The sequence below is a fragment of the Vitis riparia genome, chromosome 14, assembly GCF_004353265.1.
Source record: "Vitis riparia cultivar Riparia Gloire de Montpellier isolate 1030 chromosome 14, EGFV_Vit.rip_1.0, whole genome shotgun sequence".
NCBI lineage: Eukaryota > Viridiplantae > Streptophyta > Magnoliopsida > Vitales > Vitaceae > Vitis > Vitis riparia.
Window position 1 is genome coordinate 11,113,318 of NC_048444.1, and position 11,081 is coordinate 11,124,398.

At 43.0% G+C, this 11,081-nt stretch overlaps 1 protein-coding gene across 2 annotated transcripts; it reads right to left on the bottom strand.

The window, feature by feature from the left end:
• Window positions 1-333: 333 nt before the first annotated feature.
• LOC117929924 (ethylene-responsive transcription factor ERF038-like) lies at window positions 334-1,556 on the bottom strand. 2 transcript variants are annotated; one of them, XM_034850370.1, is made up of 2 exons: window positions 734-1,556; window positions 334-566 (listed from the first exon to the last, which is right to left on the bottom strand). In XM_034850370.1, exon 1 carries the CDS (start codon window positions 1,511-1,513, stop codon window positions 806-808), a length of 708 nt encoding a protein of 235 aa, XP_034706261.1. In that variant the 5' UTR covers window positions 1,514-1,556; the 3' UTR covers window positions 334-566; window positions 734-805. The 2 variants fall into 2 exon arrangements, with proteins under 2 accessions (XP_034706261.1, XP_034706260.1); XM_034850369.1 differs by having other exon boundaries at window positions 334-655.
• Window positions 1,557-11,081: the final 9,525 nt, after the last annotated feature.

Below are 11,081 nucleotides of genomic sequence, written 5' to 3' on the forward strand. Positions count from 1 at the left end.
AGTAGAGAAAGTGATTGGTATGGTGATTGATAAGATCCTGTACGGCTTAAAACTTCTTATTGGCAGTCACTAGCCTAGGGGTTCCACCTCTTTGAATTTTCATTTTCTTATTAATGGTCAAATGTACGTAGTTCCTCAGTGAATTAACTAGGACAAGTCCTGAATGCAAACCGACGATTATTGTCTCCCCATGCCTTGTCTTTATTGTTGTCTGTTTGTGACGTGGCCAGAGGGAGTACACTGCACTTGTCAAGCTTTTGTTGAATCTCACTGATGTTTCTTTACTCTCAATTCATTATTCAGGGTGATTAAATTGGCAAAAAGATGTTCCACTGGCTTTGAAAGAGGCGGTTTATATACTATATTTCATTCCTACATGGTACATTTATTTTCTTGGAAAAACTAAAAAAACAAACTTACTTGAGACGACTCAAATGTATGGAACCTTGAAGAATCTACCGCAGCCTCACTCATGCACATGGACGTTTTCTGATCGTTTAATTTCTTATTCATATACGTTCACAAGTGAGAAGGAGGGGAGGGTTGATCGGACCTCTCGTGACAAACTTGAAGGGCAGCAATGAAGGTATGTCCATGTAAAACCAAGCAGAAATGGCGATCTATTAGCTAGCTACAACTTTTATGCAACAACAACCTGATACAAACTGAATTTTAGATAGCAATACTAATGTCCATGCCATTAACCAACCAAGCCAAACCCCTCGGTTCATACCTGAACTTGCATGCTAATGAACTCGGAGAGAGAAACCATTTGTGATCACCAAATGTGGCAGACTTTTGGAAGTTAAAAGTGATGGTGATCAAACCTGGTGCTGATGGGCTCAGTCCCAGCCAGCTCCAAATGGCCGACATCGAGAAAGGGATCGGGTAGTTCAGGGAAGAGATCGGGAAGGTCAAGAAATGCGTCATCATCTTCTGTTATTGGTGAAGTTGATGATTCTTGAAGGATATTAGATCTCACACTAGGACCTGAGGAGTATGGACCCATTAGCGCGGCTTGATGAGGTTCATGGCTTCTTGGGTAGTGTAAGGTGGCCGCCTTGACAGCTGCAGCTCTGATATCTTTTGGTGAGGCGGTGGTCGGACGGGGGAGCCCTTGAGCCAGCTCAGGGAAATTGAGATAAGCTGTGTGACCTTTAAGACTGAGCGAAGCTACATCATGGGCCAGAGCCGCCATTTCTGCATTGGGAAAAGTCCCCAGCCATATTTTTGAATTCTTCTTGGGCTCTCGAATCTCCGACACCCATTTGCCCCAATTCCGCATTCGTACTCCCCGATACGCCCTGCCCTTCCCATCATTCACTCTTGTTCCATCCTTGACCTCCTTCCTACTCTTACTACTAGTTCTCACAACTTGGTTTCCCCTAGTGCCTTGTTGTACCGTGACAGGTAAGGGAACCTTTGTGGATATCAGGGTAGAGGAGGAGGAGGAGGAGGAGGAGAGGGACGGTTTTTGATCCTCAAACTCTATATTGGGTTCTTCTTGTTCCATAGGGAGATAGAAGTGGGTTAGGGTTCTTAGATCTTAACACAGAGGCAGGTGCTCTCTTTATCTATCATCCTTTTCATCAATAACTAAAAAGGTGAACGTTAAAAGCTATGGTCCCAAAGAAACAAAACGGGCCCCTTAGCCTTTTGGCTGTATTCTAGCCCTATCATAAATTGGTTTTCAATTGATGGATAGTTTGGCACCATTTTCTGCAGCCCTTTGTTATTTGGTCCCTCTCCAAGTTTCATCAGCTAACCATATATGATTGATTTAGAGCATCTCTTCATTTCTTATCTTCCCCTTTTCCACGCAATATGGCATCTTCCTATGAATTGTGATTGAGGGCTTGGTTGGTGGGGCACAAACTTTTGCCCATTTTCAACACCATAGCTAAGTTTAGTTTCAAACTGTATATCTCAGATGAAAGATGGGTTCAATTCATTAGTCGCTTGTGGGCTCCCTGCCATGCCGCCCTATGACATCCCCCGTGGCCACTTATTTCGGCTGGACTTATTTCATCATATCCCTCTTTGAATTCTTGAAAAATAGAAGAAAAAACTTGAAAATAAAATCTCTTTTTGATTAAATGAACACCCAGATGGAACCATATAATTTCCATGTCGCGCTTTTCCTGAAGAAAGCATAATTTTGCAGAAGAAGCCAATGAAACTTTGTTCCTCATCTTTTCATTTGTCGGTCCAACTGGAGTCCTTAATTAATTATTGGGAGCTCTCTTCTTTCAGTATTCATCCTTGGCAACAACCAAAGACATCCTAAAATCAATGAAATGCTGGATGGATACATTAAAGGCCCCCCAGTTTCATTGAAGTATAAACCTACCTGTGGGTCATTCTCATCTAATGTAAGGGCCGGTTTGGTGAGAGAAATCATTGGAATAGACTGATCGAAAGGAAGTAGCTTGGGTTGATGTAATTGTAAAAATGTCTCAACCGAAGATCGTGTACTGAAGCCTCAAAGTCTAAAACTTTGATTCGATGTTCAACACAAAGGAAAAAAAAAAATATATATATATATATATATATATATATACTGGTTTTGATTTACTAATTTCAGAATATATGGAAAAAAAATAAGGTGAAAAGTTTATAAACCGACTTTTTAAAATACATGTACTTTTTTCGTATATCAAATTATTACTATTTTTTAAATGATACTTTTACTATATAATATTAAATAAAATTATTAAAAATATTAATTTATCATTTTAAGTTAATTAATAAAAGTATCTTATAAATAAATATATTATAAATTTTATTATATAATATAAGTTACAAATCATCGTGGAAAAATTCTCCAGATCCTTATATGATAAATAAAATCATTTCTAATTTTTTAATTAATAATGATTTTATATTTTGTATTATATAAATTCTCTCCTCTTTTTAATAAAAATGAATAAAAATTTTGTTAATTCACATTAATTAAAAAAAAAAGAAATTTTAAAAATTTTAAATCAAGTTAAAACTAAAAAAAAAAAACTTAAAAACTAAAATTATAAAAATAAAATATTGGCTTTCACTTCTCGAGTAAAGTATGCTAGTTGAAAATATAGATATCAAGAAAAAAGTAAAAATACAATGAAAGTCGATATTTTATTTTTGTAATTTTAAGGTTTTTTGTTTTAATTGTATTTAATTTTTAAGTATTTTAGTGTTAATTATATTTTAAATTTTTAAAATTTTTTATTTTATTATTATTTAATATTCCTAAGGACGTTTGTTACCGGAGAGAAAAAGAATCTTAAGTCAGGTCTTTAAAGAACTAAAAGGGTGTAAAAATGTTCATTTTAGAAAATAATTATCATATAAAATTTAAGATACTTTTTCAAATGAGTGAATAATAATCCACTTTTTCACTAACAAATCCCTGAAATGATGGGGTTTTGGGATATTAATTGCACTAGAAACTCTCCGTGCAAAGGAAGTTTCCCCTCCATGCCATCGTTAGTCTGTACGGGCCATATGCTTTATGGCCTTGTAAATTAATTGTCAAAGCATTGGCTACCCTACATCTTGGCTGATATGAAAATTAGTATATTTAGGGTCAAATCCCTCCTAAGATGCTTATCCATATCAACCATCCGTGAATCATCATGAATCATTTCTCAACAACGGAAACCTGGTACCTAGGTTTCATGCCATGAAGTTTTCTTTTTTCTTTTCATCATTAACCTTAGACTCCTCGATATACATTAAATTTGAAAATATCACTTACCTACTCAGTATTTATTCTCGCGTGGCCTCATGGCATGAAGTTCTCTTTTTCTCTTTTTTCTTTTTTCTTTTATGATTAACCTTAGACTCCTCGATATATATTAAATTTGAAAATATCACTTAACTACTCTCGCGTGGCCTCCATTAGGTGTTCGGAACCTTTTAAAATAAAATAAAATAAAATAAATGTTTTAAGTTTTGTGGCCATTTAATTAATTTAAAAATTAAATCCCATAGAGATATTATTTTCCTTCAACGTGGAAGACATCTTTTAGTGTTGTAACAATCCATCAACATTTATTTTGTCTTTTTTTTTATGGAAAAAAAGATATCAGGAAATATTTGATGTTAAAAACTTCAAAGGGATAAGGGTTTTTAGTATAGAAGAAAAAGTTTGTGAATTTCTAGACAAGCATAGGTATTGTTGATGTGGGGACCACCTAGAGTCGTTGTAGCTCCTTGAAGTACTCGCCCCCTCAACTGAGAATGATGCTTCCTTCCATTTCCCTGCAAAAGATGTCTGGATAGATGGTCCGAACACACTCTCCAAAGCTTTTGTCAATTTGACAGTTAAGTATATTGGTATTCTTGGGCATTTCTAAAGAATGCTTACCTCTCTTTTTTATTGGGTCGCCGGGGACCTTTTATAGTGTCTGGAGCCCCGTCACTTTGAAGATGGGAAGACTCTTTGACTTTCGCAGTCATGATGGTGCTCACAAGGTGGTAGAGCCATCATTATCCTACAGGCGGCTGACAAAGACTGTTGGGGGAATGACTTGTCGTCCCACTTGTCTTTTCACTCTACAGGCAGCGTAGGGCAGGTCGTAGCAGGTCATCTGAAAAGACCTAGGAATGTCCTGTCGAGTATGCTTTTGACGAAATGAGCAATGATTGCCCGCGAAATATGGTCAGGGATCATGTTTGGGACAACAACTACCAGGTCTGGATAGAGGGTAGGACGTCCCACGTGTCCATCGGAGGAGTGCCTTGTGAGGCCAAGGTGGCTACCACGTGTACGCTTAGGGGTGGTCCCTACAATGCCCCTTTTTAACCCGGTTATTTTGTCCGGACAGAAAAGATGGGTTAAAATGATCCCTTCAGCCTCTTTTTGGGAGTTGTATGGCACGTGGCGCCCAAGGGGGGCATTTATGAAGAGTCACCGTCCTTGGGATGATTACCAGCCGACGTGTCGTTTCGAGTGTAGTGCGATTGGGTGTCTGGTCATTTATGGTCCCTAGGGATTTCCTCCCATAAATAGGGAATCAATCTTCACCCCCCCCCCCCCCCCCTCTCTCCCCGGTAGCACTTTTTCTTCATTTCTACTTCATTTTGGCGTTAACTAGGCATTGCTCCTAGGGCTTCACTCAACGATGCTTTCCTCGCGATCTCACAATCGGTTCACTCAGGTGACTGCGGCTTAGCTCGTCTTCTTCTTGCAAACACTTGTCAGGTATGTTCCCTGTTTCTTCCTCATCGTCTTCTACTTCCTGTTTTCTCGATTTTCCTTGGTTTTTTGTGCCAGCTTGCGATTGAGGGATAGGGGTGATGTTTGGGGGTTTTGGTGGGTTGGGAAATGTCCTTGCTGGTTTTTGCAGAAGGGAAGATGCATAGGATTGTTCAAGGGCATCACATTCTGTTGGTGGCGTGCCTTGCTAACTTTGGCCAGGGTTGCTTTTGGGTTATTTTGTGCTTTGAGGCTCTGTTGAGACCGTTGAGTATTTTGTCACCCCTTTGTATGCCTGAAAATGGTTATGAGTCACTTCTTGGCTAGGGTTAGGAGTCGACTAGCGGAATTGGGGTTCTTGACTTGGGGAGGTTACTGACTCAGGCATGTTACCGAGCTTAGGCATTTTGGGGCGCCGCCTTCAGGGCGGTGAGGCCAAGTAACTATCCTTTAACTGTCTACATTGCGCCATGCATGTTTGTCTCAGCCCCACGCTCCAACATGCCTGCGAAGAAGGATATTGCTTCATCTAGCACGGTTAGGCCAAGTGGGAAGGGCGGTTCCGAACGCCCCTATCCGGGAAAGCCCACTGATCTCCTCAATAAGCGGGAGTTTCACGACCGCTTCTATATTGTAAACGGTGTCTCCGTTCAGTTAGTGGAGGGGGATCCCATGTCCACAAAGAAAGTCGGACATAACGCCATTTATTTCACCAATGAGCAGCTCAATGCGGGGCTCCGCTTTTCTCTCCCGTCTCTTTTCAAAAAATTCCTCTATTACACCCAAATTCCCCTATCCTATATCCATCCCAACATCGTCCGGGTGCTGATGGGGTGCAACTTCCTAAATATGCTCTTCCAGCTGGACTTCTCCCTGCTAGAAGTTCTCTTCATCTATACCCTCAAAAAGGGAGAAAAATATATCTTTAGTATATTTGCCCACATCTCGTCCCTTCAATTAGTAACGGGTCTTCCTGACTTGAACAAATGGGGAGCTAAAGGACATGTACTAGTCAGGGGCCCATGGACTGGCTTGATGGAAGATTCGGAAAGGGATTTCCGCCCCAACTGTTAGTTGAAGATTCCGGGTAGGGGTGGCTTTGAGCATTCGTTCCTTGTTGATATTTGATGCTTGGCTTAATTCCATTAGATTTCTAACCTTCTTTGTTTTGGCTTACGCAGGCTTAGGCAAGAGGGGTCACTTGGTCAAATGGGTGGAGAAGGCTTTGTTTGTCCGCTTGAACAAGCTATTCGAAATCACTACCACTGAGAAAAACCATCACATGCTTCTTTTCGCCCGTAATCTGCTTGCGATTGTCCGGGAACTCAATTGTATGTCCTCAACATCCTCCCTAAGCGGCTACTGAAAGTCATGGTATCCGGGGAGCACTTCGTTCTAAAAGATCTTCCCTTCTACGAAGAGGCTCGTGAGGCGGACACAAAGGCTCGCCAGGAGCGCCTCGAGCAGCGAGAGGAAAAAATGCAAGAAAGGAAATTGAGGAAGGCCCTCGGTGAGAGAGGTCATGGCTCATCGTCTATGGGCAGTCCTCCTGTTGAGAAAAAGAAAAAGAAGACCATTGCAAAAGTGATCAAGGTTGTGTCCCCAACTCCTGAACCTTCATCTACTTCTACTGCTTTAGCGTCCAACCGATCAACCAGTTCTACCCAGGTGTCTGAGGGCGACTCTAGCTCGTCGAGGCTTGATACCATCAATCCGGGGACTAACCCTTCTCAGCCCGGGCCGGAGTCTATTGCTTTGGGAGTTGTAAACGAGCCGGAGGAAAAGGAGGATATGAATGACTTAAGAGCTAGATTTAAGGAGAGACGCCACAAACCCCTATATGAAGCGATTGACATGGTCCCTCCCCCAACCAAAAAGGCTTGCTCGGAGAGGGCTCAGGAAGAGCCGACGAAGGGGACTCCTCCAGTGGTCCTGCCCCAATTGGATGTAGCGGGACCTAGCAGTGCTCCTGCTGCGGAGAAAAAGGCAGATCCGACTACGGGGGAGGCCCCTGGTGATGCTGCTCCCGTCGAGGGAATCTCGGATAAGAATGACAGTCCTACTCCTGCAACTCCTCCAAGATGGGATGAAATGATGGAGATGTTGAAGCGCGTGCCGTGCTTTATGGACTCTGAAGCTCCATCTACAAAAATGTCAGACTCCTTTCCCTTTACCAAGCGTATATCTGTGAATATAGGCGACGACCCCCCCTCCTTCGTTTCAGCCCGGCTTCCCTTTGGAACTCCTGAGTCTGTTGTGTTCCGCATTCAGTAGTTGCAAGAATGGACAGTGTTAAAGATTGCATAAGTGGTAATCCCTTTCTTGCCCCCTTTTCAAGTAATGCATACTACACCGCTTGGCACTAACTTGGCTTTTACTATCTCTTCTAGTTGGTAGTCGGCATCTACAACATGATGCAACAGCGTGCGCAACTTTTCAAACGGTTGGAGGTGGCAGAGGCTATGCGAGTCTTTATCTCCCACCACCCGGGCAACATCGAAGAGTTGTATGCGAAGCTAGAGCGAGGGGAGACTAACTTGGCTGTTACCCAGAAGGTCGTTGCGGACGGAATCGAGACGCTAAAGTTGGTTAAGGAGGAGAAGAGAGTTATCTAGGCTGAAGCGGACCGACTGAAGGAAAAATAAGAGACTATGGAGGCTAAGTACAAATGGGCGGAGCAAGAGAACTCCCAATTAAGGAGGGAAGTGGATGAACTTCGGGCCAGTTTCGCGGCCCAGAAGAAAAAGGTTAAGGAGTTACAATCGGGTGTGCTCACCCAGAAGAAAGAGCTAGAAATCGGATTTGCCGCTCAGAAGGAGTTGGAAACGGAGTACCAGAAGCAAGTAGACGAAATGTACTTTTTCGGCTACCGCTGTTGTATGAAGAAAAATGGCATCATGCACGACATTCCTTCCCTCCCTTTTGATGACGAGAATGAGATACCTAGAGGTCCTCCACGATGAGACAACTCAGTTTTTGTGTAGTTCCTCCATATAACTTTTTCTTTGTCGTGAATGGTCCGGTTGATTTGTAAAGACAATTCTTACACTTATTTATGAATGCAACGTTCTTTTACTCTTTTCTCGCTCATTGTTTCTTTTTACTGATAATACTGATTAAGTTTAGATATATTCCATGGACGGAGTAAAAGGGTTCCGTTTAACTTCTGTAAATGATAAGCCTCATTTTCACTTATTTTGGAGACAATGTAGGGGTCTTCCCAATTCGCTTGGAACTTCCCGGCCCCTTTTTCAGTTGTATTTTCAAAGACTCTTCTGAGGACGAGTGTTCCAACCTTGAAGACGCGAGGTCGTGCCTTGCAGTTGTAATGAGCAGTCGCCCTTTGTTGGTAGGCGGTCATCCAGATGGATGCACTTTCCCTCACTTCATCCGCCCAGTCTAGGTTCTTTTTGAGTTCTTGGTCTTCATCCCTCTGACCTTGTACAGTAATCCAGGCCATGGGCAAACCTATTTTCGTGGGGATGACTGCATCCATTCCATATGCGAGAACGAAATGAGTGTTTCCTGTTGGTCATCCGATAGGCCCACAAGACGTCGGGCAGCTCCTCCACCCAATTTCCTTTGGCTCGCTCCAATCTTTTCTTTAATACTGACAGTAAGGTCTTGTTCGTTGCCTCTGCCTGCCCATTGCTTTGAGGGTACCATGGTGTGGAGTATTAATTTTGGATTTTGAGTTCTAAACAAAAATTTCGGAAGGCAATGTGTCAAACTGCGGGCCGTTGTCTGCTACGATTGCTTAAGGGATTCCAAACTGGCAAATGATGTTTTTCCAAACGAATTTCGTGACGTCTTTGTCTTTGATGCTAGCATACACTTCCGCCTTTACCTATTTACTGAAATAATCTGTGGCAAAGAGTAGGAATTTCTTTTAGGCAACTGTAACAAGCAGAGGTCCCACTATGTCCATCCCCCATTGCATGAATGGCCAAGGGCTTGTTATCGGGTTCAACGTCTCGGATGGCATATGTAGGATGGGCGCGTGTCTTTGGCATTTGTCACATTTCTTGACATAAGCTTCCTCGTCTTGCTTCATAGTGGGCTAATAGTACCCCTACGAGTCGGCGCGATGTGCTAAAGATTGTCCTTCTAAGTGGTTTCCGCATACGCCTTCATGTAATTCTGCTAGCACGTACTGGGCTTCCGAGTGGTCTAAGCATATGAGGTAGGGACCTGCAAAAGATCGTTTGTAAAAATACTCCCCAATCAGGGTGAAATGGGCAGCCTGCACACAGATCTTACGCGTATGCTTGGATTCTTCAAGCAGAGTGCCTGTCCGAAGGTACTCCTTTATGACACTCGTCCATTCCTGGCTTTCTCCGATAGCATTACAAGCAGACGATTGTGTGATGGAGGGATTAACCTACACATGTATGGGTAGCAATATGGCTTCTCTTATGGGAAGTGAGATAGTTATTCCTACCAAGGCATCGACCTGTATGTTGTTCGCCCGAGGGACTTTTTCGATAGTCCATTCGTCCAATTGCTTCAGGGTGTCGTGCACATTTGTCAGGTATTGGGACATGCATTTGTCTTTGACTCCGTATTCTTTCTGCACATGTCCCACAATGAGCTGATAATCACTGTAGATTTTGAGCTTAAAGACGGACAGTGCAAGTACGAGGTCCAATCCAGACAGAATGACTTCGTACTCGGCTTCGTTGTTTGATGCGGGGAATCCGAGCAGGAAAGCCTGCTCCAATTGTTCGCCAGTTGGAGATTGTAGCAACAGTCCCACTTTGGATCCTGACGACTGGGAGGCTCTATCGGCTCGTAAGGTGCACCACTCCGTTTTGTCCAATTCTCCGCCTTGAGCGGGCTGTTGGGGAGACTCAACCACAAAGTCAGCCATGACTTGCCCTTTCATGACCTAGACGCTAGTATTCAATCCCATACTCGCTCAACTCTATGGCCCATTGCAACATCCTTCCGAATAGGTCTGGTTTGTGCAGGATGTTTCGGAGGGGTTGGTCGGTAAGTACGACTATTGGGTGAGCTTGGAAATACGGGCGGAGCTTCTGGGCGGCGCTTCGCAAGGCTAAGGCAATCTGTTCTATCTTTGAATATCTTGTTTCCGCATCGGTCATCGCTCTACTGATATAATAAATAGGTTTATGTTCTTTGCATGATGGACAACGAAACAAGACAGCCCTAACTGCCCAATCTGATACCGCTAAATACATGTATAACCGCTCGCCAGGCTGAGGGCTGCTCAGGATGGGTGGTTGTGTGAGGTAATGTTTGATTTTCTCGTACGCGCTCTAGCAGTTATCCGTCCATCCAGTTGCGTCGACTTTCCTTAGCACCAGGAAGAAATGTCGCAGTTTGTCTATGAATCGGGCTATGAAACGTCTTAGCGCGACGTTTTTGTTGGTAAGGCGCTGCAACTCCTTTTTGTTACTGGCGGCGGGTGTTTCAATGACCGCCTTAATTTGATCCGGGTTTACTTCTATTCCTCTTTGGGTGACCATGAACCCCAAGAATTTTCCTGCACTTACACTGAAGGCGCATTTGGACAAGTTAAGCCTCATGTTGTACCTCTTCAGCAAGTGGAAGACTTCTTGCAAGTGGTGGGTATGTTCCTCTTTGGTTTTGCTTTTGACCACTATGTCATCAATGTATACTTCCATCGTGTGACCGATCAAGGGCTTGAAGATCTTTGTCATCAGTCTTTGGTAGGTGGCGCCAACATTTTTTAGTTCAACGGCATGACTTTGTTGCAATAAAGTCCATGTGGCGTTATAAAGGCAGTTTTTTCCTCATCAGCCAAGGCCATAGGGATCTGATAGTATCCGGAGAAGGCATCTAAAAAAGAGAGCATCCCATGCCTGGCAGTGGAGTCCACTATTTGGTCTATCCACGGCAGCAGAAAGCT